General features: G+C 39.4%; 1 protein-coding gene across 1 annotated transcript; it reads right to left on the bottom strand.

Annotated features, from left to right (window-relative positions):
- Positions 1-13,355: 13,355 nt before the first annotated feature.
- LOC140775677 (uncharacterized) lies at positions 13,356-14,079 on the bottom strand. The gene is made up of 2 exons (XM_073119080.1): positions 13,912-14,079; positions 13,356-13,745 (listed from the first exon to the last, which is right to left on the bottom strand). The coding sequence occupies exons 1-2, from the start codon at positions 14,077-14,079 to the stop codon at positions 13,356-13,358; spliced, it is 558 nt and encodes a 185-aa protein (XP_072975181.1).
- Between the last annotated feature and the right edge of the window lie 11,985 nt (positions 14,080-26,064).

Consider the following 26,064-nt stretch of genomic DNA (forward strand, 5'->3'; position numbering starts at 1 on the left):
CCATCCGCTGAAATGATGTGGCCTAAATACTCCACCTTTGGTACTCCCCATAGGCACTTGGACTCCAAATGCCTCCAATGCTCCAATTCAATCATATTGTACACCAAAATATCGTCAAAAAATACCAAGGCATACCTTCACAAGAGAGGCCAAAATATATCATTCATGAGGCCTTAAAGGTAGCTGGAGCATTGGTGAGACCAAAAGGCATCACTTGGAACTCGTAATGCCCATCCGGAGTCCGAAATGCAGTTTTGTGCATATCCGCCGGGTGAACTCTAATTTTATGATACCCGGTCCTCAAGTCAAGCTTACTAAATATAGTCGCCCCTGCAAGCTCATTCAGCAACTCCTCAATAACCAAAATAAAATAACAATCCTTGATGGTAATAGCATTTAATGCTCGATAGTCAACACAAAAATGCCATATTTCGTCCTTTTTCGCACCAAAAGCACGGGTGATGAGTATGAGCTATGACTTGGTTGTATGAGGACTATCGATAAGCATCACTCTCCATCATCAACTACCTCATCATCCTCTTCAGGACTATCGATAAGCATCACACTCCTAATCGGTTTAGAACACCTATGACCGGGGGTGAAACGCTCATCACATCGAAAGCAAAGGCCCTTCGCTCTACGCTCCTCCACCTGGGCAAGTGTGAGAGTTCGAACTGGGGGTCTAGTGCCTCCTCTAATGTCGGAAGAAGGTCTCAAAGATGGTCATGGTCTAGTAGTCGTAGCCGCTGTGGTCTAGTAGTCGCAGCCACTGTGGTCTAGTAGTCGCAACCGCTGTTTATGAAACTGTAGAATTTCCAACTGGTGTTCTAGGTGCAAACCGCCCATCTCGGTTGCCCCAGTTGGTTTTCGCTGCCATCTTAAGAGCCCTATGCTTTTGTTCCATCCTCACAGTCTTCTCAAAGGCCTCCTCAAGAGTACTAGGACATAGAGTACGAACATCCGTTTGTATCTCCTCTCGCAGCCCTAAAATAAATATACTCATCAATGTCGGTTCGGGCCACGATGGCTCACAATGACTACTAATTCTTTCAAACTCAGGTTGGTACTCCAATGCAGTACATTTTTGAACCATCTTGCTTAATGTGGCAGCAAAATCTTCATATATCACTGTCCCAAATCTGCGTGTAATCCTCCTACAAAAATCAGCCCATCCGATAAATCCACCACAACGAATAACCGATCTATTCCAATGCAATGCCATTCCTTGAAGGTGAAAGCTTGCCATATGGACTTTTGCATCTTACGCCGTACCTTGACAATTAAAATATTGTTCAACTTGAAACACCCAATCTGTTGGATCACCGTCTTTGAGTTTTGGAAAGTCCAAACGTGCGGTTCTCCCCTGAATAGCTTTGTCGGGTTCACGAAAGATCCTTGGTTTAGGTCTAAACTTTTGTGCATGTTGATCACTTTCTCTGAATCCTCAAGCACGTCCATCACCAACTCCATAGGGATCAACTTCATCCTCATAGTGCCAATCCTCCTCATCGACAAAGTGCATTGATGCCGCACGCCTCTCGGGTTCCACCACCGCCGGTCTTGGGTTTTGTAATGGAGGTGGGGGATGATGTGAAGGCATAAGTAGGAGGGGATCATCGACACTCATATGACGCTCCTAGACCTATGGAATATCGGTTATATGGGTTCCCACCGCTGGTCCTTCTTGAAACTCCATTTGTCGTCGAGGAGATAATGAACCCAATCGATTCACGACATATTCCTTGAATTCATTCTGATCCTTTTGTATGTTGTCAACTCTATGCAACAATGTTTGGAATATGCCCTTTAGTTCATCCATATTCGAACCCATGGACGTTGGTTGACATGGTCCTGCCGTGGTCGTTACGAAGAAATCGGCCTCACGGTTAGGATCATCGTGCATTGAGTCCTCTCTTATCGGTGTGCTCTCCATAGGTCTTCTTGTTGATGTCATCTTCCTTGTTTCAACCATTAGTGGAGATTTGAGATTCGCCTGCTCTGATACCACTTTGATAGGCTCTGATACCAATGATAGGCTCTAATACCAATGATAGGCTCTGATACCAAATGATAAGCTCTGAGACCAATTTGATAGACTCTGATACCAAATTGTTAGGATCTGGAACCAAAGATAGGCTACGCTAAGATTCCTTCAAGATCTGAATTTCTTATAGGAATCAGTCCGTGTAACCGTGGGAAAATATTCGTCAGATATTCTCCGGTAGTTAGAAAATTACGAAACTAATTGTGTTACATCCGTAACTTCCTTATTTATAACTTTCGTATGTACACCCTTCATATATTAGAACTATAACAGAGATGAAAATACTGAATAACATGGGTGATGGTGGTGGTGATAGGTGGAGTGGATGTTAGGGTTATGGATGAGTATGGAGATGAGGGTGGATTGTAGAAGTGATTAAGGGAAGTAGACGAAGGGAATAAAGTGGTCGAGATCTCAAAGAAGAGGGGTGGCTCGACAAACGAGGGAGATTAGAGGTTAGAAGAAACCTTGTCAATAGTAGAGATGGAAGGATGGTGAAGAGGAAAGAGGGAGGAGTCTAGAGAAAGATAGGAAGCAAGAAATCAAGAATCCAATAGTATAATGAAGTTGGTTGCCATCCACAAATTTATAAAGGCTAGCCAATAGGTCCTAAAATAATATGAAACCCTTATTCTAGAATATTCCCGTCGATTGCGTTTGAACGCGCCTGATCACGTTTGAACGCACTCAAAAAGTCCCTTCTCTAGATTTGCGAACGCGACACGGGCCTTTGAATGCAGGTGTTCGAACTCGCCCGACCGCGTTCACAAGGCATTCACAATGGCGTTTGAACGCGACTCCACCTACGTTCGAACGCGACCCATAAGAATTTTATTTTAATAAAAATAAACACCTAATGCAATAAAAAAAGATCCTAACTAAGCGTATCACCTCCATGGTCTCCTGAAACACCCACATCCAAAAATCACATGTTCCTTATGTGGAAAGATCCACGTGACCCTCACATGACCTGTTAGTGTAATAATCTCACAAAGTATTTAAGATAGGTTTAAAAATACTATACTAATCCAAGCAAATAATCCAAAGTTACAACTAAGTATGGAGTCTATCATTCATAAGCGATAAATAATAAATAATACATGTAAAGTAATCAGTAATGACATAACGTAATTATCATCATAATAATAACATTATTCGTAGACTAACATAGTACCTAACTCACCTAAAATATTTCTAAAATCGGTCCCACTCTCCTAAACAGTCAGCTCCTCCTAAATCTTGAAATCCTCCTCACACGATAATGGGTCTAATAATTTATAAATAAAATAAAACGTAAGAATGATGAACTTATAGAACTAACTACCTTGTTCCATAAATTAAGTTTGATTTTCTAGGTTCATATAGGTGACTAGGTCTTGCATTTTTTCTTCCTTATTAATATATTATTTTATATTAATTAAAAATAGTCATTTATGGTAAAATTAGAATTATCCTTATTTGCAAATGTCAAAGGCATTAATAAAAGATAATTGAAATGATTAATAAATTCAACTACCTAATTTAATTATATATTATCCTAAATTATGTTAATAAAATGATTGAAAAAAATCTAGAAAGTTAGCTACATATATAAAAGAAAAATAAACACTAATAGTGGCTAGCCTATGGTCCAAAAGTTGGGCTGGGATCAAGGCCCAGCACTGCATCCGTAATTGAGGAAGTGGACTGTGGTGGCCTACCCATAGCCCTTTCGGCCAAAACAAAACTAGCTATAGGTGGGTTGTGGCCCACCCTGTAGCCCACCCGGAGATTACTTGGACTAGGCTTAAGAGCCCAGTCCACCACTAGCTATGAGCGTGGGCTACGGCCCACCCCATAGCCCATAGAGATCTGGTGGACTAGGTTCACAAGCCTAGTCCATCGCTAGCTACGAGCTAGGCTCAAACCCATTCCCAGCTCAGCCATCCTTAAGAGAAGGAGATCGAGGGAAGGAGATAGAGCTGCCATCCACGATCACCATCTCTTATAGTCGAGTTCACCAACTCCCAAAGTCGACAAGGTCAACTTGGGTGGAAGCCGCAGTTGAACCATCAACTAGAGTGGTCGACGGTGAGGAGCAAGGAACTCTATGGTCGACGGCCATGGAGGTTCTTACTTTGGTGCAAAAAGGGCTCAAAGCCCTTAACTACCCACCTCTTCCACACGAAGAGGTGATCAACCGAGGTTGACGAGTGAGGGGCCACGACCTAGAAAACCGACGGTGGGAGGCGACTTGGCATTTCCTCCCACGCACCCCGTGGGTACCCAAATTTGCTACTCACGGCAAGGGGCTGATGCGGAGAAACTTCTTGGATTGGTGGATGGTCAACCCGAAGTTGCTGATTACAGAATTTCTTCGGTGAAGGTAAAAATAGAAAAAATATTATTTAACTATGATTTACTAAACAAAAATTAAATTAACTACAAGGAGGGATTGGGAACTAACCAAACGATCGGTCTAGGGGGTTGGTTTGATTCGTCGGCGCTCTAGTGATCCACGGCCCTCATCGAGGTCTTCGGCGACACGAAGTAGAGAGAAAGGACAGAGAAAGGAATGAGAGAAGTGAGAGGATGAGGCTGGGGAAAAGGAGAGAGATCTGGTGGACTAGGCTCACAAGCCTAGTCCATCGTTGGCTACGGACTGGGCTCAAACCCCCACCCAACTCAACCATCGTTAAGAGAAGGAGACCAAGAGAGGGAGATGGAGTTGTTGTCGATGATCACCATCACCGACAGCCGAGTTCAATGGCTCCCAAAGTCAACAAGGTCAACTTGGGTTGAAGTCGCAGTTGAACCGTTAGCTAGAGTGATACGATCTCCCATTTAGGCCAAGGCTCGATCTATCCTGATTTTTAGATTTGTATAGGATTTGACATAGAACTTTGGAAATTGATCCCGAAAGATGCAACTATTGGATCGACATGAGATTTTGCTATGTTGTAGCCCAAGAAAAGAGCTTTCCAACAAATCTAGTTTTAGGCAAATTAGACGATGGGATCTTGAGATATCATTAGATTAGTAGACAAACATCAGGGAGTCCATCTTTAGATCCATGGATGGAGGCACGAGATCCTTGGTGTTGGTGAAGGTTGGTGGACCGGCGTTAATGGGGTGGCACCGGTGAGTACGTGAAGGTGGATGACTTATGGGTGATGGAAGGGGTTAGGGCAAAGTGATAGATAGATTGAAAGAAGGGGGATGAGTGGGCCGCCCCTAAGAGACTAGGGTGATTGGCCGGTCGAGGGGGGTTAGAAGCAGCGTCGCCGGGGAACGAGAGAACAAGAGAGAAGAAGACGAAAGAGACAAGGGCAAAACTCAATTCATTCAATAATGATTCTATGGTTTTCATCCACACCTTTAGAGGCTAACCATGATACGATTCGGACTTCACCGACATCGTCTCAAGCTTGGATTTACCTTAGGAGAGATTTATTTTCATGTTTTAGTAATTATTTTTTATTAAAATAGGTTTTCTGTAAGTCGCGTTCGAACGCGGTCGGGCGAGTTCGAACGGGATCGGGGAAAATTGTGTTTTAGGATAAGATTGAGTTGTTGGTTAGCCTATAAAAGGATGTGTAGGGCAACCAAGATTAGGATTGAATATTGAGAATTGAGTTTGCCTTGCCTCCTTCATCTTCTTCGCTCCCGTTCCCTCAATCTCCCCGGCGACGCCGCTTCTAATCTCCCTCGACAGGCCAATCACCCTAGTCCCTTAGGAGTGGCCCTCTTCTCCCCCTTCTTCCAATTTTATCCATCGCTATCCCTAACCTTTCCATCATCCATAACCCTTCCACCATCACTTTTACACCGGTGCCACCCCATCAACACCGGCCCTCCATAATCCACCATTACCTAGGATTTCGTGCCTTCATCCACGGAATCCAAAACAGAGTATCCTGACGTTCGTCCACTAAACGAACGATATTTCGAGATCCCCATCTCCGATTCGCCTGAAACTAGATCCGTTGGAAAGCTCTTTTCCGGGCCTACAACATATCAAAATTTCACAGCGATCCAACGGCAGGATATTTCGGGATCTGATCTCAAAGTTCCGTGCAAGATCGTATAAATCTTGAATCAGAGCCATAGCACCAAAAGAGGGTTCGTATCAATCTGGTATCAGAGCCTATAGCCGAGGAAGGATCGTAACAAACCAAACAATTCAAAACTGGCTATTATTAACCCTAAAATAGTAGCTTTTCGTCGATCGCAATCGAACGCGCCTAATTGCATTCGAACTCACATTTGAGTGTGGTCGTCGTCGGCGGCAACTTCTCCTCCACCTCGTGTGGTTGCTGTGGCCACGATTGTGAGGGGGCGGGGGAAAACTTAGGGTGTGGCTAGCGATCGTCGTCGTCGATGGACTTTCTCTCTCGCCCTTCGATTTTTTTCGATTCGGAGAAGGCAGACTCGGGCAACCCGAGTTTGGCCTTCTCCCTTTATGATTTGGATTCGGGTTGGGTTGGATCCGAATCCAAGGAACCCAACCTGATTCCATTAGTTAATTGGATTGGGCCTTGGGCCCAATCCATTTAAGTGTTAGTTGGGTGGGCTTGCGGGCCAACTGCAGCCCAACCCAACTGATTTGGGCTTATTTTGGCTCAAATTAATAATTTTTAATTAAATTGTAGAAATTTTTAATATTTTTTTAATTTAAAATGTTATTGTTATTTATTATTAAAGGTGGTGATTTTTAGCACGTGAGCTAGGGATTTGAGATTCAGTTGTCTTGCCTAGACTCAGGTGAGTGGGTTCACTCACATAATTATTTTTATTATATTTCGTACCTTTGTCAGACCAAGTAATTTTCTGTGTGCAAAAACTATTTATTTCATCCTTACGTGTAAATTTAATTGTTACATTTTCTATGTGCATTTAATCATTATACTCAGTGCATCACCATACCTTGTGCAAATATTAAATTTTAGTGAAAGAAAAATGAGACTAGTATTGGTACGACTTAGAGAACAGTCCTAATATAAATCGCTTGCGGTTTTCTGTGGTGACTCAAGTTTATCTAGAAATCCAGGGGAAAGTCCTAAATCAGATCACTACGGTGACTTTCTTAGATGACTCTAGCGGGGTTAGGGAATAGTCCTAGGATGAATGAGAAATTTCCTACGTGACTCTAACTTCTCTCAACGGTTAGTGGAAAAGACAGAGTGTGTTGATCACATAGTGATACCATCTGAAGACCCTAACCGGATCAGCTATGAAAAAAAGTCCCGACCGTCATCTCGAGGTGAGTTCTAGTTGATGTGGATGCACAGGGTATAGACCCATTGAGATATATGACAGTACAAATATTAGAAAGATGTTAATATGTTGAAACTGAGCAAGGTTATAAGTTTTGACTCACTATTGTTTTCATTGTCATTATTTAAAGAGCATGCTTATTACAAATTGTTATGGATATTGTTGCTTTTAGTTTAATTTTATTCAGCATTAATATAATTTAGAATTTATTTGGTTTGCGAGTGGATTCCACTCACTGAGCTATAGTTGTTAGCTCATGGATTTGTTTTCTTTTATTTATTATCTATCTCAGGTAATAGTCAACGAGGCGACTGAGTGAGATATACCCGGACTCCACCTCTACTTAGGATCCTCGTATTTACTTTTCCCTTGTTTTAGATTTTATGCTTTAGATTAAATATAAATTTTATTCCGTTTAGAAACTCAAAAACAATAACATTGTTTTATGTTTATTGCAATTAGTTTTAAATTTAATAAAGCAGATCTTCTTCGTTTATTTATTTTTGCTATTGTACACTTAGGAAGTATTAGTAAGGCTTCGTGTATCTCAAGCATATTGAGGTGCATGGCCGGTCATAATTCCTATATCGGGTCGTGACAATCTGCCTCTAAAACGCAGTATCCTGGTAGAGTCTATAGAGTAATCTAGTTTACCGGAATTCTATACTTGTTTCATAATTTGCATAGCTTAATATCAGTTTTCTGAGATGCACTAATTCTATCTATCAATGTAGGTCTGATAGTAAATTGTGCTAGTAAACCAACTCCACTACCCTCGGTCACAATTGGAACTTCTAGTCTTTGCAGATTCTTAAGTATCATAGTTTGTTGGCTAATTAAAAATGCTAGACTCCCAGCGGACTTCCTACTTAAGGCATCTGCAACAACATTTGCTTTACCTGGATGATAATTTATGGTACAATCATAATCCGTCACTAATTCCAACCATCTCCTTTGCCACAAATTAAGTTCTTTATGAGTAAACAAGTATTTAAGACTTTTATGATCTATAAAAATTTCACATTTTTCCCTATATAGATAGTGTTGCCAAATCTTTAGAGCAAACATTACAGTAGCCAACTCCAAATCATGAGTAGGATAATTCTATTCATAATTTTTCAACTACCTAGATGCATATGCCACTACATTATCATTCTGCATTAAAAAGCAACCTAATCCTTTGCGTGAGGCATCACAATACACTTGAAATCCTATTCCACTACAAGAAATAATTAGAATTGGTGCACATGTCAATCTTCTTTTTAATTCTTGAAAACTATTTTCACACTCTTCATTCCAGTCAAACCTTTGATTCTTCCGGGTCAACCTACTAAGGGGCATAGCTATCTTTGCATATCGTTCTACAGACCTTCTATAATACCCAGCCAGACCAAGAAAACTACACACTTCTGTGATATTAGTTGGTTGACTCCATTTCAATACAGCATCTATTTTGGACTGATCCACACTGATCCCTTCCCGTGATACTACATGTCCCAGAAAGACCACCTGATCTAGCCAGAACTCACATTTTGAAAATTTGGCAAATAACTTCTCTCTCAAGATCCGGAGAATTAACCTCAAGTGATACTCATGTTCTTACTCACTAGCTAAATATATTAGTAAATCATCAATGAAAACTATTACAAATTGATCCAAATGAGGTTGGAAAACTCTATTCATCAGATCCATGAAATAGCTAGAGCATTGGTCAATCCAAATGGCATAACCAAAAACTCATAATGTCCATATCTAGTACAAAAAGCAGTTTTAGAAATATCCTCCTCACGGACTTTTAACTGATGGTAACCAGTCCTCAAGTCTATTTTAGAGAATACTCTAGCTCCCCTTAAGTAGTCAAACAATTCATCAATGCAAGATAGAGGATATTTATTTTTTATAGTCACTTGGTTCAGCTGTCTATAGTCTATACACAGCCTGAGTGTCCCATCCTTCTTCTTAACAAAAAGAACAGGCGCTCCCAAAGGAGAGACAGTAGGTCTTATAAAGCCTTTCTGTAGTAGTTCTTCCAATTGTACTTTGAGTTCTTTCAATTCTATTGGTGCCATTCTGTAGGGGGCTTTAGAAATAGGTGAAGTATTAGACGCTAAATCAATTGAAATGTTTACTTCCCTATCTGGGGGTAATTCGGGGAGATCATCTGGGAAAACATCAGGAAACTCTCTAACAACTCGGACATCTTCTAATTTAATATGTTTATCTATCTCCCAACAGGCTAGCTAAGACACCTGTACATCCTTTCTTTAATAACCTACAAGCTTCAAATGCAGAGATTATCTTCATAAGGTTGCTGGATTTATTGCCCTTAATTCTATATTCTGCCCTATCAGCTAAATTCATCACAATTTCCTTTCTATAGCAATCTATGTTGGCATGATATGCAGCTAACCAATCCATCCCCAAGATAACATCAAAATCTGTCAGCTCTAGTGGCAAAAGATCTACTTTGAACTCCATATCCCCAAAACTAATTGTGCAAGATTTATAAGCAGAATCAATAACAACTGTCACTCCTACTGGTGCGGCAATCAACAGAATAAGCTCTAAAGGTTCCATTAGTATATCAGCATGGCAAGCAAAAGAACTTGAAATAAAAGAATGTGAGGCACCCGAATCAAATAAAACTCTTGTTGTATGAGAAAATAAATTCAGAGTACCTATGGCCACATCATTGGATGCCAAAGCATTGTGCTCCGTCATCGCGAAGATCCGGCCACCTCTAGACTTTCACCCAGACTAAAAGGAATCTGCCCCCACTAAGCCTCGGCCAGCCACAGCAAAAACCCCAATAGATGCAGTTCTAGAAGATGTTGCAGCAGTAGAAGTCAGGGTGGTGGCAGCACACGGATAGTCACAACGGATATGACTAGGCTGCCCATACTCATAGCACAAACGTGGGTTAGGGCAATCTTGAAGATGATGACCATATATGCCACATCTAAAGCAAGGACGACCTTGACTCGATCCCCTACGAAATTCACTTCCTCTACCAACTGAGGATGGCCCACTCACACTGACCTGACACACTGCCTGACTAAGTCATCTAGATCTGTAACAACCCAAGGTTAAAAAATAAATAAAAAAATAAAAAAACAAAAAAAACTACACTGCATGGCACGATAGCTCATGCCATGCAGTGGCAACTCGTGCCCTCCCCACCGCCTCTCTCCCTATGGAGGACATGATGGCTGAGATCTCCCTCGACGCCTATTCTGAGACAACCACACTAAGGACTTTGAGGGTAAATGGTGTAATCAAGACATCTATAGTGAGAATCTTGATCGACATAAGGTCCACCCATAACTTCATTGACAAGAGACTCCTTAAGAAGATTGGGCTTGACCCACAGAATAATTCGACGTAACAATTGGAAACGGCACCATATTGTGGGCAGATTTTATTGGTGGAGGTGTGGAGTTGAAGGTGCAAGGCCAATTCTTCACATTGGATCTTTATCCGTTGGCCTTGCGAAGTGCCAACATTATTTTGGAGACTCAATGTCTTCGAAACTTGGGGCCTATGACATTTGATTTTACAAGTCTCACATTGACATTTTGGAGGAATGACTAGAGAGCGATGCTGGATGGAAGTCAACCGCTGCTTGAACTTCCAAACGAAAGGGACGCAAGGGAGCTCTCTTCTTTCTCGGCACCCACCTTTCCTTTCTTCTCAGATCTGCGGAGAGCTAGCGTAGAGGATAGTGATCTGGTATGACTCATGGAGGAGCTGAGAGAGAACCCCTCAAGCCACCCCAAGCATGAGGAGCGCGATGGGTTAGTACTAGAGCGCGGGCGAATCAAGGTACCCCGGAACAAAAAGCTACGGAGACTATTGATAGAACACTTCCATGATACTCCTATAGAATAGGTATTACGTACCTACAAGTGGCTGGCCCAAAACTGTACATGGACAACGATGAAGACGGACGTGAAGAAGTATGTGCGTGAATGTCAAATTGGAGGCACTCAAGCCCAGCAGGCTATTGCAACCACTAGTTATACTGAAGAGTATTTAGAAGGACATCTCCATGGACTTCATCGAGGGGCTACTGGAGGTTCGAGGACAATCAGTGGTGTTCATTGTGGTGGATAGACTAAGCAAATATGCTCATTTCATATCATTGACGCACCTGTTTTTAGCCAAAAAGGTTGTTAAAATTTTTGTTCGGGAAGCGGCATGCTTGCATGGGATGCCTAGGATGATCGTGTCAGACCGGGATCGCATCTTTATCAGTGAGTTTTGGTCCGAGTTCTTCAGATTGCAAGGGACTCAAATCAACCTTAGTTCAGCTTATCACCCCAAGATGGATGGCCAAACAGAGGTGGTGAATCATGGACTAGAACAATTCTTGCGATGCTTTGTGGCGGACCGACCAAAGGATTGGGTCAAATTCGTTCCATGAGCCGAGTGGTCATATAATACCGCTCATCACTCTAGCATCGGCATGACTTCCTTTGAGGCTGTTTATGGGCGCACTCCCTCTGTCTTGCGTGCCTACAATGGAGTCACTGCGACGGATAGGATCGAGCTTGACTTGGAACTTGCTAATCAAGATGAAACCTTGAGATAGCTCAAGATGCACCTAGCAACAACTCAAAACTGCATGAAGCAGACTCATAACAAAGGCCGGCGTGAGCGAGAGTTTGAGGTGGATCAATTTGTGTTTATTCGAGCTCAACCGTACCGGCAATCTAAATTGAGGCCAATTTTAAACCAGAAGTTGGGCCACAAGTACTATAGTCCTTACCGAGTGCTACAACAAATTGGTCCAGTAGCTTACCGATTGGACCTACTTGAGGGGACCAGGATTCATCCGGTTTTCCATGTATCGGAATTGAAGACCCAGATCGGGCCTAACTATGTGATGGGTTTGGCCTTGCCCAAACCAATGGAGGAAGATGGCCCAACTAAACCGGTCCGAGTCTTAGGCCGCAGGAGAAGACGCCATGGATCTAGATTGCAGACCGAAGTGCTGATCGAGGGGCTAGGCAAGCCCACTAACGAGTCTACTTGGGAGCTAGAGTTAGATATCATGTATCACTTCCCAAATTTCAAATCATGAGAACAAGGTTGCAGAAGCATGGTGGATTGATACGATTCGAACTTCACCGATGTCGTCTCGAGTATGGATTCACTTTAAGGGTGTCTTTGTTTCTTGTTTTAATGTTTAAATCTTAAAAAAATAAGTTTTTTGTCTGTCGTGTTTGAAGGCGGGTGCAGTGCGTTCGAACGCAATTGTGAACGCCAGCATCACTTTCGCAAATCCTAAGAGTGCAAATTGTGCGTTGGAACGCGGCGTTCGAACACGCTACGAACGCCTACATCACATTCGCAAATCTAGAGAAGTGGGAAATAGGTGCATTCAAACACGCGTTCGAATGCCTGCATCGCGTTCGCAAATCCAGAGAAGAGGGAAATAGGCGCGTTCGAATGCGGTTGGCAAAAATGTACTATTTAGTGTTATTTTTGAGTTGTTTGGTTAGCCTCTAAATGATGTGGATGGCAACCATGGAGTCATTTTTGATGAATTGAGTTTTTGCTTTGTCTTCTTCGTCTTCTTCGCTCCTATTCTCTCGATCCCTGGCAACGCCGCTTCTAACCTTCCTCGACTGGCCAATCACTCTAGTCCCTTAAGAGCGACCAACTCCTTCCCTTCTTCCAATCTATCCAACACTTACCCTAACCCTTCCATCAACCATAACCCTTCCACTACCACTTATTCACCGGTGCCACCCCATTAATGTCGGTCCACTAGCATCCACTATGATCTAGGATCTCATGCCTCCATCCACGGATCCTAAGACAGCCTCCTCGATGTTTGTCCACTAATCGGACGATATCTCGTGATGCCAACCTCCGATTCACCTGAAACATGATTTGTTGGAAAGCTCTTTTCCAGGGCTACAACATATAAAAATCTCAAGTCAATCCAATGACAGAATTTTTCAGGATTTAATTCTAAATTTCCATGTCAAATCCTGTACATATTTGAAAATTGGAATAGATCGAGCCTTGGCCCAAAATGGAGATCGTATCACCCCTCAAGTGCCATAGCCCTCTCCACTGTATCAGCATAAGGGATGAGGCCTACTGCCTCCAAGCTCTGACGTATAGCATAATTCAGTCCATGCTTGAAACGTCGACCTCTGGCTGCTTCATTTGGGACTTGATGGGGCAAAAAACAGGCTAAAGCATTAAATTTGACCTCATATTCTGCCACCATCATAGGACCTTGACGTAAATTCAGAAATTCTTCTTCCATCTTTTCTTTCCTCTTGGCTGGAAAATGTTTTTGATCAAAGACATCAAGAAATAACTCCCAAGTTATGACAACATCCTCTATCCTTGATTTTATCAATCTCTCTATAGCTTTCCACCATTGTTCTACCTCACCTTTGAGCATAAAGGCAGCAAAGGCTACCTTCTGCTAATCATTACATCCTAGAGTGTCCATCATTTTCTCTATGTCCGATAACCATCCACTGGCCTCCAGCGGATCAACGCCTCCACTATAAATTTGGGGGTTTAACTGCATAAACTTATTTAAGGATGCCTGCTGTAGGAGGTGGCTCAAAACTTTTTGCTCATACGCCAGCTCCTCTGCTTCGAAGGATTTCCTCAATAAGTCTTTCTTGACTGTCTAGGAGGCACGAAATAGGATCATGCTCCTCTACAAATTGAGGAACTTCTAGGGTCTCAGTAGGGGCCTCAGCTGTGGAGGTCATCCTAGATTGTGAACCTCTGCGATGGGGCGACATCTTTCTGTGGAAATAGTCAAATTCATCAAATGATTAGTGATTAAGTAAACTTCTAAAACTTATCTCTTGAAGGACCCTAAGATCAGAATACTTCCCTAGACTCAAGGTGACAATGTACAAAAGCTCTTGATTATTTACCAGATACTTAACAAACATAGGCTCTGATACCACTCTAAAATGTAACACCCAAACCCTAAACGCATGCATGGCACGAGCCCACACGGCACGTGCATGGCACCTAACCATTTGGTTAGTTACTGACAATCAAATGAACTTGTATCAACATCATAATTTTATCCACAACATCTAACTAAAAATACTCAAGTCTAACTATCAACAGCATACAGATAACCCTACTTGGGCCCCACACAGGCTACAACACATCATCAAGAGCTTTTCACAACTACATATACACAACAGTGGTATATACATAATTATACAAGTACAAAGTCACCTGCTAGAATATAAGACAAGGATAAAGACACACTTTGGAGGATGTCCACTAATACATTAGATAAGGTAACTCATCTAGCGTATAACACTAACCACATTCTACTCTTCACCCACTAGCAAGACCTCTAAGGGAGTATCTTGCTCCACTCGATATCTTAGGTTTTTAGAAAGCAGAAAACAAAGAGTCATGAGCTAAAAGCTCAGTAAATAGACCTTACCCCGAATCAGTGAAGTCAAACAGAGAGTAAATCATGTACTAGATAATATGAATCAAAAAGAAACATAATGCCATGTATGAGCATATATAGCATATATATATATATGTATCGTCAATGACATATATAAAATGAAATCAATTCTTATGAATGAGCATATTATATTCTCAACCAAAAATATATCTCATGATGAAATTATAATATAACATCACCGAATATAACAATATATCAGTATAACAATTATGATCCAATGGTACTAATCACATCAATAATGATGCATGATGCATGTCAACCACTAGATAATCGTATGTATCAGAGCTAGACATAATCCACATATCTCTCACTAACATAATCATCTATCTCAACCCTGAATATCATTCATCATGCTGGACTATGGTACCAAGCCCCAAACTCGATACTTATCATGCCACAAGCTCAGAGCATACCCTATCATACGCTAAAAGTATCTCTGGAGATAAATCATATGCCCATACAATAAGTGAAAAAACTCCTAAACACACATATGTATCTAACCTTTAGGCAATAATATCGTTCGTTCGCTTAAGTAAAAGTCGGAAGAAATATTAAAAACGAAAGTAGAGATGAACGCCAAGATTTTAACGTGAAAAACTCAAACGGGAAAAAAACCACGGATCCAAACTCGGATCAAAACCAATCACTAGAATATTAGTAGTTACAAGACTGACTCACAAAACAACCTATCGATCCAAACGACTTTGTTCCTCTCAGTCTTGATCGCTAGAACCCATGATTCATTGCTTCTTGTGATTGAAGTCCAATCTTAGTAGCCCTCGAGATTGATCTTTCGTCTAGATAGCCCTTAAGACGAAAGATTAAATTCCTATAGATGAGTAGAACCTTGTTCGTTGAAGAACCGATGTAGCCTCAAGAAGTCTCCTTCAATAATCTTCTTCAACTACCCTAGAGATAGGGTTTCACAATCCTTATATATGATATTCAAGATAGAGCCAAATCCGAGTCTTATCCATACTCACGAAAATCCAATAAATTGCAAACTTCATAGGTGCGTCCGAACGTGGCCCGAGTGCGTTCGAACGGCCTGACTTAATCTCATGTGCGTTCGAACGGGCCCAAGTGTGTTCGAACGTGACAGCTTGAATTCTTCAGATTGCGTTCGAACGCGTTTGTGAACGCAGCTCTCGGTCTGTGTGAACGCAATACCCGCATTCGAACGCGTTTGTGAACGCAGCTCTTAGTCTGTGTGAATGCGATACCCGCGTTCGAACGCGTTTGTGAACGCGGCTCTCTATCTGTGTGAATGCAGTACCCGAGTTCGAACGCGTTTGTGAATGCGGTGTGAACTCAACAGCTTTTCTCCAATAAACTTGCAATTCTTCAAACCAGAGATATTTTAGACTTGTGTAAAGCTTATATACATGAAAAATACACTTAGAATATTTTGTACACAATTGCCAACAAATAAAAACCTAACAATCTCCCCCTTTGGCAATTTTTGACAAAACACCTAGGTTACAAGATATTACAAAGACTTCAAACTGAGCAATTAAGAAGCACACATTTGCAGTATGAAGATGAAACATAGCAAGTATTTCCAATTTCATAAGCACTGCAAACTAAAGGTACATAGATGGGAAATAAATAGTCACTACACAGGATGTTACGTCAGATCTTTTAAAACAAAGAACATCAATCCCTGAAAAGAAACATATACCAATCCATGATCAAGTGAAAATAACTTGAAATGAATAAACAATCCAAACACAAGTTATCAATGAAGCATAAGTTCAAAAGTACTTAAGCAAACAAAGTTCACAATTACTCCAAGTATTCCAAGCAAAGTTATAAGCAAGGTTATAAAGACTCTAAAGACTCTAATAAACTCCCCCTATTCCCATACTCCCCTTACACACCTAGACACCTAGACACTCTCCCCCTTTTTGACACAAATGCCAAAGACTAGGAACTCGGAGGAAACTGACGATGAAGAATTGTCAACACAGAGTCAAGTACAGTCCCCTGACGAGCTTGCTCAGCTTGTACATTCACTTTCGAATAGAGATCCTACACTTGAGTACTAAGCTGATCGAAACGGTCAGAGTACTATGGTAACTCCCCCTCAGTGTGAGATGAGTCATCGTCAGAGCTATCATCAAAACTATCGAGGTGCGATGAACGACCAATGGCGGAAGAGGATGGCTTGAGAGGAGACGACTGGTCGTGAGCTTGACTCCACTTAAGAGTAATCCGATCCAACGGTTTTTGCGAAATAAGGGAAGGTTCCGAAACATCCACACGCACCCCACTCTGAGTGCACAAATTTGTAATAAAGATGCCAAACGGTAACCCCTCATGAGGTGCTTCTTTCTATGCAGCTGTAAGAATCGAATCATAAATCACGGCAGCCAAATCAATAGAGACTCCAGATAACATCGCATGAAGAAGGAATGCACGATCCAGACTAATACTGGAATGTCGAGTCTTGGGGGTGACATTGTACAGACAAAAAAGGTGAAGCATGCGAGCCACCGATGTCAGCTTCGCATGCGGCATCATGTTTCCCTTCCAACGTTCCCCTTTGATCAGTACAGTACCAGCATATTCATTGACATCAGAAAGTGGAGTAGACGTTGGATACTGGAACTCACTATCAGGAAGACAAAGTTCAGCACGAATAACATCTGAGTCCAAGTATACAGACACACCACGAACAGTAGAACGTATACAGCGATCTCAAACTGTGGCATTACTAAAAAATTCCCGAACAACTTCCACATAAGCAGTCCCGCTCATCCGACACACAGATAACCATCCACGCTCAGTAAAGATCTGTTCAATCCCTAATTCAGAAAAATCAAAAATAACCACGGGTCTTTCACAGATAACAAGACGAGTTCCAAAATTATGTTTGTAGCGCCCGGCAGCCGTTGATGAAGAAAATTTTGGAGCCGAAGACGGTGACGAAGACGGCCTTGGTTTCTTGGTTACTGTCGCTTTTTTAGGCATTCTTGAGAAAGAAACAAGTTGCAAGATTCAATCCATGCCCAAAACAAACAAAAAAATAGCAAGAATTCCAAAAAAATTTAGAAACCATGAAAGCCCTAAATAAAACCCATCTTTCTCTTGAAAACTCAAAGATATCACGTTCAATCTCACAAGAAACATCAAGGTGTTAACATTAACATGATCAAAACGTGAAAATGCACAAAATCAATCAAGATCAAGCAACTTTATTGAATAAAAAAATAGGAAAATGATTGATGATCATACCTTGCAAAAGTGAAGAAAAACTCAAAGATTCGGCCGAAAGATGCTAGATCTGGAGGAGAACTACCCTCTAAAAGGATTTGAAGTGAAAAATTCAATGAAAAATACCAAGATCTCGAAGATTTGAGAAGGGGAAAATGAAGGGTTTTTAGGGTTAGGAAAATGGAAGATGAAACCCTTGGGTTCGGACGCAATATTTAAAGAACCCTCGAGTGCGTTCGAACGCACTAGTCTGCGCGTTCGAATGCGCCAATCATTGCGTTCGAACTCAAAAATCTGCGTTCGAACGCCCCTTTTTTTATTTTAAACTAAAACAAATCAAAAATCTTTTTGGAGATGCACTTCTAGAATTTCAAAATGTTAGGTTTTTTAATTATTGGCAATTATGTACAAAATATTCTCAATGTATTTTTTACATGTATATGAGCTTTACACAAGTCTAGAAAATCTCTAGTTCGAAGAATTGCAAAATTATTGAAGCAAAGTTGATGAGATCAAGTCATACAAACGAAGTTTGAAAATCTTGGACTTTCGTGAGTATGGATAAGACTCGGATTTGGCTCTATCTTGAATATCATATATAAGGATTGTGAAACCCTATCTCTAGGGTGGTTAAAAAAGCATTATTGAAGGAGACTTCTTGAGGCTACATCGGTTCTTCAACGAACAAGTATCTACTCATCTACAAGAATTTAATCTTTCATCTTAAGGGCTATCTAGACGAAAGATCAATCTCGAGGGCTACTAAAATTGGACTTCAATCACAAGAAGCAGTGAATCGTGGGTTCTAGCGATCAAGACTGAGAGGAACAAAGTCATTTGGATCGACGGGTTGTTTTGTGAGTCAGTCTTGTAACTGCTAATATTCTAGTGATTGGTTTTGATCCGAGTTTGGATCCTTAGTTTTTTTTTCCCGTTTGGGTTTTCCACGTTAAAATCTTGGCGTTCATCTCTACTTTTGTTTTTAATATTTCTTCCAACTTTTACTTAAGCGAACGAACGATATCATTGCCTAAAGGTTAGATACATACGTGTGTCTAGGAGTTTTTTCAATTGGTATCAGAGCAGGTTCTCTCACTCTTTGAGAGAGATCAGATAAGCATGGATTTTCATAGAGATGGAACCGCATCTATTAGACCTCCTATTCTAGATGGATCAAATTATGGATATTGGAAAGCTAGGATGAGAGCTTATTTGAAGTCTATAGATGAGCGAGTATGGATGGCCATTGTGAACGGTTGGAGTCCACCAATGTACATGGTGAATGATGAGTTCATTGAGAAATCGATTGAGTCATGGGATAAGACAGATTATGAAAAAGTTGGTTGGAATAGCAAAACAATAAATGTAATTTTTAGTTGTGTTTTCTCGGAAGAATTTAGAAGAATTTCTACTTGTGAAATAGCAAAAGAAGCCTAAATGATCTTAGAAACAACTCATGAAGAAACTATGGCTGTAAAACTTTCGAAACTTCAGAGGTTGACTACTAGTTTTGAAACCCTACGTATGGAGGAGAATGAGACATTTGATAAGTTCTATGCAAAGCTGAGTGATATAATCAACTCTAGTTTCAACCTAGGAGAGAAAATTCCTGAAAACAGAATTGTCCCTAAGATTGGTAAGAAATCTACAAACATTAGAATCCAGTCTTTCAAAACCGAGGAAGTCCAAAGGGATGGCCCTATCCACAATTGAACAAAATTTAAAGGAGTCTGATGATGAAGGTGATTTAGATGTTGAGATGTTAATAATGTTTATCAAAAAGTTCAATAAATTCTTTCGAAAGCTAAACAAGTTGAATACTGAAAAACTTGAGAAAAGTAAAACCTTTGTGAAAAAGAAGAATTCCGTGAGTTCGAATACAAGTGTGAGCAACAACAATGTCAAACTAAAAATTAAGAATTATGAGAATAAAGTTCGATGTTTTGAATGTTCTGGTTTTGGACATATTGCACAAGAATGCCCTAATCATCTTAAGAGGAACGGTAAAGCTATGAAAGTTACTAGGGATGACACAGATGAATCTGATGATGATTCTGAAAAAGATGAAGAAAACTTTATAGCTTTTGCCTCTTCTCTACTTAATACTAACCCTGTTGTTGATACCTATAGTTCAGATGATCAGGATATGTTACCAGCTGAGGAAGATGAATCTGAAATTCAAAAGGCAAATAATGACTTGTACCTAGAGTCGTTTAAACTCAAGAAAAACAATCTTATACTACTTCAATGACTCAAGGTAATTGAACTAGAAATAAATCAATTTGAGGAGAAGTACAAATTGGAACTTGAATGTGTTAAAGACCTTTCTGAACAACTTGACAATTCAAAAAATAAGATGAAGGCTAATGAAATTGAACTAGAGCGATTGCAAAAGGAAGTGACATTTCTTAAAGGGAAGAACAAACTTGACGAGATATTAAAAGCTCAGATTTCTGGAAAAGACAGGTATGGTATTGGATACACTGGTAATTCAAATAATAATAAAACTGTCTTTGTTTCTACAGGTATACAAAAGGAAGAAAACCTGAGGTCATCAACTGCATTTTCAAAACAATCCTGGATAAATGTCTCTAACTGAAATTCAATCAACAAATTGGTAACTATTCAACGGCAACAAAGGTAAACTTTAGTCATACTACTCGACAAAAGGTGAGTAGAAAAAAGGTTTGTTCCAACATGCTTTCATTGCGACATTCTAGGGCATATTCGACTGCATTGCAAATTTTTGCAAAAACCTAGAAGTGCTTTCATTTATAGGATGAAAACAAAAGCCATATGGGTCAAGAAAAGTGACTTGAAATGTTATATTGTACATACTGCATTGAAAACTTTAAATTCTGACTTGTGGTATTTAGATAGTGGCTGTTCAAGACATATGTCGAGTAACAAGTCCTTGTTTTCTAATCTTGAAAAATATGAAGGGGGAGTTGTGACATTCGGAGATGGTGATTGATCAAAGGTAATAGATAAAGGAAAGGTAAGTACTCCAGGGATTCCTAGTCTCGAAAATATTCTTTATGTTAAGGGCTTGAAAGCAAATCTACTGAGCATTAGTCAATTTTGTGATGAAGGTTATGAGGTAAAATTCTCCAAAAATGATTGTATTATTCTAGATCATGATGGTAATGTTATATGTTTTGCATCTAGAACATCTGATAATTGCTATGTTATTAGAACTTCACATAATCTGAAATGTAACAATGCAAAACATTCTAGAACTCCTATGAGTACAACTACCAAACTAGGAAAAGACACTTTAGGAAAAAGTGTTAATCAGACACTATAGAGGAGCATGATTGATAGTCTTCTGTACTTAACTGCTAGTAGATCAGACATTGCATTTAGTGTCGGTCTGTGTGAAACGTATCATAAAATATGTCAGTGGCACAGTTGATTTAGGTATCTGGTTTACTTATGACTCGGATGCTATTATATCGAGATACATGGATTCTGATTGGGCAGGTTCATGTGATGATAGAAAAAGTACTTCAGGTGGATGCTTTTATATTGGAAACAATCTGGTTGCTTGGCACAGTAAGAAACAAAACTCGATATCTTTATCTACTGTGGACGCCGAGTATATTGCAGCAGGAAGTTGTTGTTCTCAGTTATTATGGATGAAACAGATTGTCAAATATTACGGCATTGAACAAGATACTATGCTGCTTTATTGTGACAACATGAGTGTTATTAATATATCGAAAAATCCTATTCAACACTAGCGTACAAAATATATAGACATCCGACATCATTTTATACGCAAGTTAGTTGAAGACAAAACAATAGCACTAGAACATGTTGAGACAGAGAAACAGCTGGGAGATTTATTCACAAAACCTTTGGATTTATAGAGATTTGAGTATCTTGGTACTTCTTTAGGGATTTGTGCTTTGCACTGATTTTATTTGGATTTGTGTTCTTTTTAGTTTGCGAGTTTCTTTTTATTTCTTTTCGTTTTTTCTAGGTTTTCTTTTACTGTGAAATTTTTTTTGGTTTTAGTTTCAGATTTGTCGAGAGTTTTTGTCATAAAAAATTTGATGCACTCCTAGATTCAATAATACACTCTTGACATAAAAATATGATTTTTCTCTTGATTATGAGTTATTATAGTTAATTTTGTCATCTTGTAGTATATTGTATCAATTTTGATTTTGTCACTCCCTCGACTTCTATAATAATGAAACCAAATTTAATGCACTCATAACGTATGTGTATTCTTGAGTGAGCATGATATCATGAATTATTTTTTTAAATAGCTCACTATTAGCTTTGATTTGCACAGTTTGACCTCATGCTTAGTCATCAAAAATTTATTCATAAAATGTCAATGAAAAAGGCTACAATGAGTTAGTGTGAAAGCCGTCTTGTTTAGAGTCCAGTTTGACTTACTACATTCTTTGCAAATTCAAAAAAAATGATATATGTGAATTTCTTTTTGCACATTGTTTGATTTATACTATAAGAAAAGGGCTACCTACTCATGTGTGAAAGCAATCATTGCACCTATATGTTTCAGTAAAAAAAATATAACAGGAAAAATTTCTGTTATGTTATGGAGAATAAGTCAAAAAGTGCAAAATTTTCTATACTAAGTCGGTTTGACTACTGTGTTGCATCATTGGTTAAATAGGAAAGTTTGTTTAAGAAGATAGTTTCATGTTATCCATGCACAACTTGCATATACTTATTATGTTAGGTTTTTATTTGTTGGCAATTGTGTACAAAATATTCTAAGTGTATTTTTTACATGTATATGAGCTTTACACAAGTCTAGAATATCTCTGGTCTGAAGAATTGCAAGGTTATTGGAGAAAAGTTGTTGAGTTCACACCGCGTTCACAAACGCGTTCGAACGCGGTGCGTTCACAAACGAGTTCGAACGCGAAATCTGCGTTCACACAGACAGAGAGCCGCGTTCACAAACACGTTCGAACGCGGGCACTGCATTCACACAGACAGAGAGCCGCGTTCACAAACGCGTTCGAACGCAACCTGAAGAATTCAAGCTGTCGCGTTCGAACGCACTCGAGCCCGTTCGAACGCACCAACAAAGTTTAAAAATATTGGACTTTCATGAGTACGGATAAGATTCAGATTTGGCTCTATCTTGAAGATCATGAGTACGGATAAGACTCGGAGTTGGCTCTATCTTGAAGTTCATGAGTACGGATAAGACTCGGATTTGTCTCTATCTTGAAGATCATATATAAGGATTGTGAAACCCTATCTCAAGGTGAGTTGAAGAAATATGATTGAAGGAGACTTCTTGAGGCTACATCGATTCTTCAACTAACAATGTTCCACTCATCTACAAGAATTTAATCTTTCGTCTTAAGGGTGATCTAGACGAAAGATCAATCTCGAGGGCTACTGAGATTGGACTTCAATCACAAGAAGCAGTGAATCGTGGGTTCTAGCCATCAAGACTGAGAGAAACAAAGTCATTTGGATCGACGGGGTGTTTTATGAGTCAGTCTTGTAACTGCTAATATTATAGTGATTGGTTTTGATCCGAGTTTGGATCCGTGGTTTTTTCCCGTTTTGGATTTTTCCACGTTAAAATCTTGGCGTTCATCTCTACTTTCGTTTTTAATAATTCTTCCGACTTTTACTTAAGCGAACGAGAAATATCATTGCCTAGAGGTTAGATACATACATGTGTCTAGGGATTTATTTTTTCATATTATTATGATCAATTAAGATTAATATAATTTTGAGTGATACATTAGACTTGATTATAATATGCTTTTGATGATTTGATTGATCTGTGTATGACTTATTTCATTTGATTATCATACTCTATGTCTTGAATCTATTTTAAAAAAAATGGGGGGGGGGGGGGCTTCAACGTTTTCTACATCAACGGCTGCAGGGCAATACAAACATTATTTTGGCACTCGACCTGTTATCTGTGAACGGCCCGTGGTTATTTCTGATTTTTCTGAATTGGGGGTGTTCGAACGCAGATTTTTGAGTTCGAACGTGATAACTTAGCATTTTTAAGTAGAAGATGGATTTTATTTAGGGTCTTCATGGTTACTAGAATTTTTGGATTTCTTGTTATTTTTTTGTATTCTTTGGGCATATGTTGAATCTTGCGACTTTTTTCCTTCTCTAGAATACCTAAAAAAAGCTACAGTTACTAAGAAACCAAGGCTGCCTCCGTCACCTACCTCGACTCCATGTTGACGATTCCTCATCGTTAGTTCCCTCCGAGTTCCTAGTCTTTGGCATTTGTGTCAAAAAGGGGGAGAGTGTGTACTGTGTGGTATGTGATGAGTTTAGACATGAGTTTAAAGTTTAGGAGTTTACTGGTGTAGGGGAGTGTTGGCATAGGGGGAGTTTATTAGAGTTTATTGGTTTATGTTTACTGCATAATAACTTTGCTTAACTACTTTTGAACTTATGCTTGCTTGATAACTTGTGTTTGGATTGTTATTCATTTCAAGTTATTTTCACTTGATCTTAGATTGGTATATTTTTATTATTTGCAGGGATTGAAGTGCGAAATCTTCTAGACTTGTTGAATGCTCATTTTGAATTCTTTGTAATATCTTGTAATCTAGTTGTTTTGTCACAAATTGCCAAAGTGGGAGATTGTTAGGTTTTTTAATTGTTCGCAATTGTGTACAAAATATTCTAAGTGTACTTTTTACATGTACATGAGCTTTACATAAGTCTAGAAAATCTCTAGTTCGAAGAATTGCAAAATTATTAAAGCAAAGTTCATGAGATCAAGTCATACCAACGAAGTTTGAAAATCTTGTACTTTCGTGAGTACGGATAAGACTCGGATTTGGCTCTATCTTGAAGATCATGAGTACGGATAAGACTCGAATTTGGCTCTATCTTGAATATCATATATAAGGATTGTGAAACCCTATCTCTAGGGTGGTTAAAGAAGCATTATTGAAGGAAACTTCTTGAGGCTACATCGGTTCTTCAACGAACAAGGTTCTACTCATCTACAAGAATTTAATCTTTCGTCTTAAGGGCTATCTAGACGAAAGAGCAATCTCGAGGGCTACTGAGATTGGACTTCAATCACGAAAAGCAGTGAATGGTGGGTTCTAGCAATCAAGACTGAGAGGAACAAAGTCATTTGGATCGACGGGTTATTTTGTGAGTCAGTCTTGTAACTACTACTATCATAGTGATTGGTTTTGATTCGAGTTTGGATCCGTGGTTTTTTTCCCGTTTTGGGTTTTTCCACGTTAAAATCTTGGCGTTCATCTCTGCTTTCGTTCTTAATATTTCTTCAGACTTTTACTTAAACGAACGAACGATATCATTACCTAAAGGTTAGATACGTACGTGTGTCTAGGGGTTTTTTCACAAAATATATTCAAGACATAGAATATAATAATCAAACGAAATAAGTCATACATAGATCAATCAAATCATCAAAAGCATATTATAATCAATTCGAATGCATCACTCAAAATTAAATTAATCTTGATTGATCATAACGATATACATATGCAAGATGAGCATAGATAACATGAACCAATCTTCTTAAACAAACTTTCCTATATAAACAATGATGCAACACAGTAGTCAAACCAACTTAGTATTGAATTTTGCAAATAATGTACTGAGTCAAACTGGACTCTGAACAAGACGGCTTTCACACTAACTCATTGTAGCCCTTTTCATTGATCTTTTATGAACAAATTTTTAATGACTAAGCATGAGGTCAAACTGTGCAAATCAAGGTTAATAGTAAGTTATTTAAAAAAATAATTCATGATATCATGCTCACTCAAGAATACACATACGTTATGAGTGCATTAAAATTAGTTTCATTATAATAGAAGTCGAGGGAGTGACAAAATCAAAATTGATACAATATACTACAAGATGATAAAATTGACTATAATAACTCATAATCAAGAGAAAAATCATATTTTTATGTCAAGAGTATATTATTGAATCTAGAAGTGCATCAAATTTTTTTTTATAAACAAAATAAAACTCTCGACAAATCTGAAACCTAAAACCAAAGAAAATTTCAAAATAAAAGAAAACTTAAAAAAAACGAAACAAA

This window comes from Typha angustifolia, chromosome 14 (assembly GCF_048772165.1).
Source record: "Typha angustifolia cultivar Huaian chromosome 14, ASM4877216v1, whole genome shotgun sequence".
NCBI lineage: Eukaryota > Viridiplantae > Streptophyta > Magnoliopsida > Poales > Typhaceae > Typha > Typha angustifolia.

Excerpts from the sequence above, each read along its gene's own strand:
- LOC140775677 (XM_073119080.1), bottom strand. The coding sequence starts at position 14,079 with ATGTCGCCCCATCGCAGAGGTTCACAATCTAGGATGACCTCCACAGCT. Across the intron at positions 13,746-13,911 it reads TTCGAAGCAGAGGAGCTGGC|AAGGTAGCCTTTGCTGCCTT; the intron begins GTATGAGCAAAA and ends AATGATTAGCAG.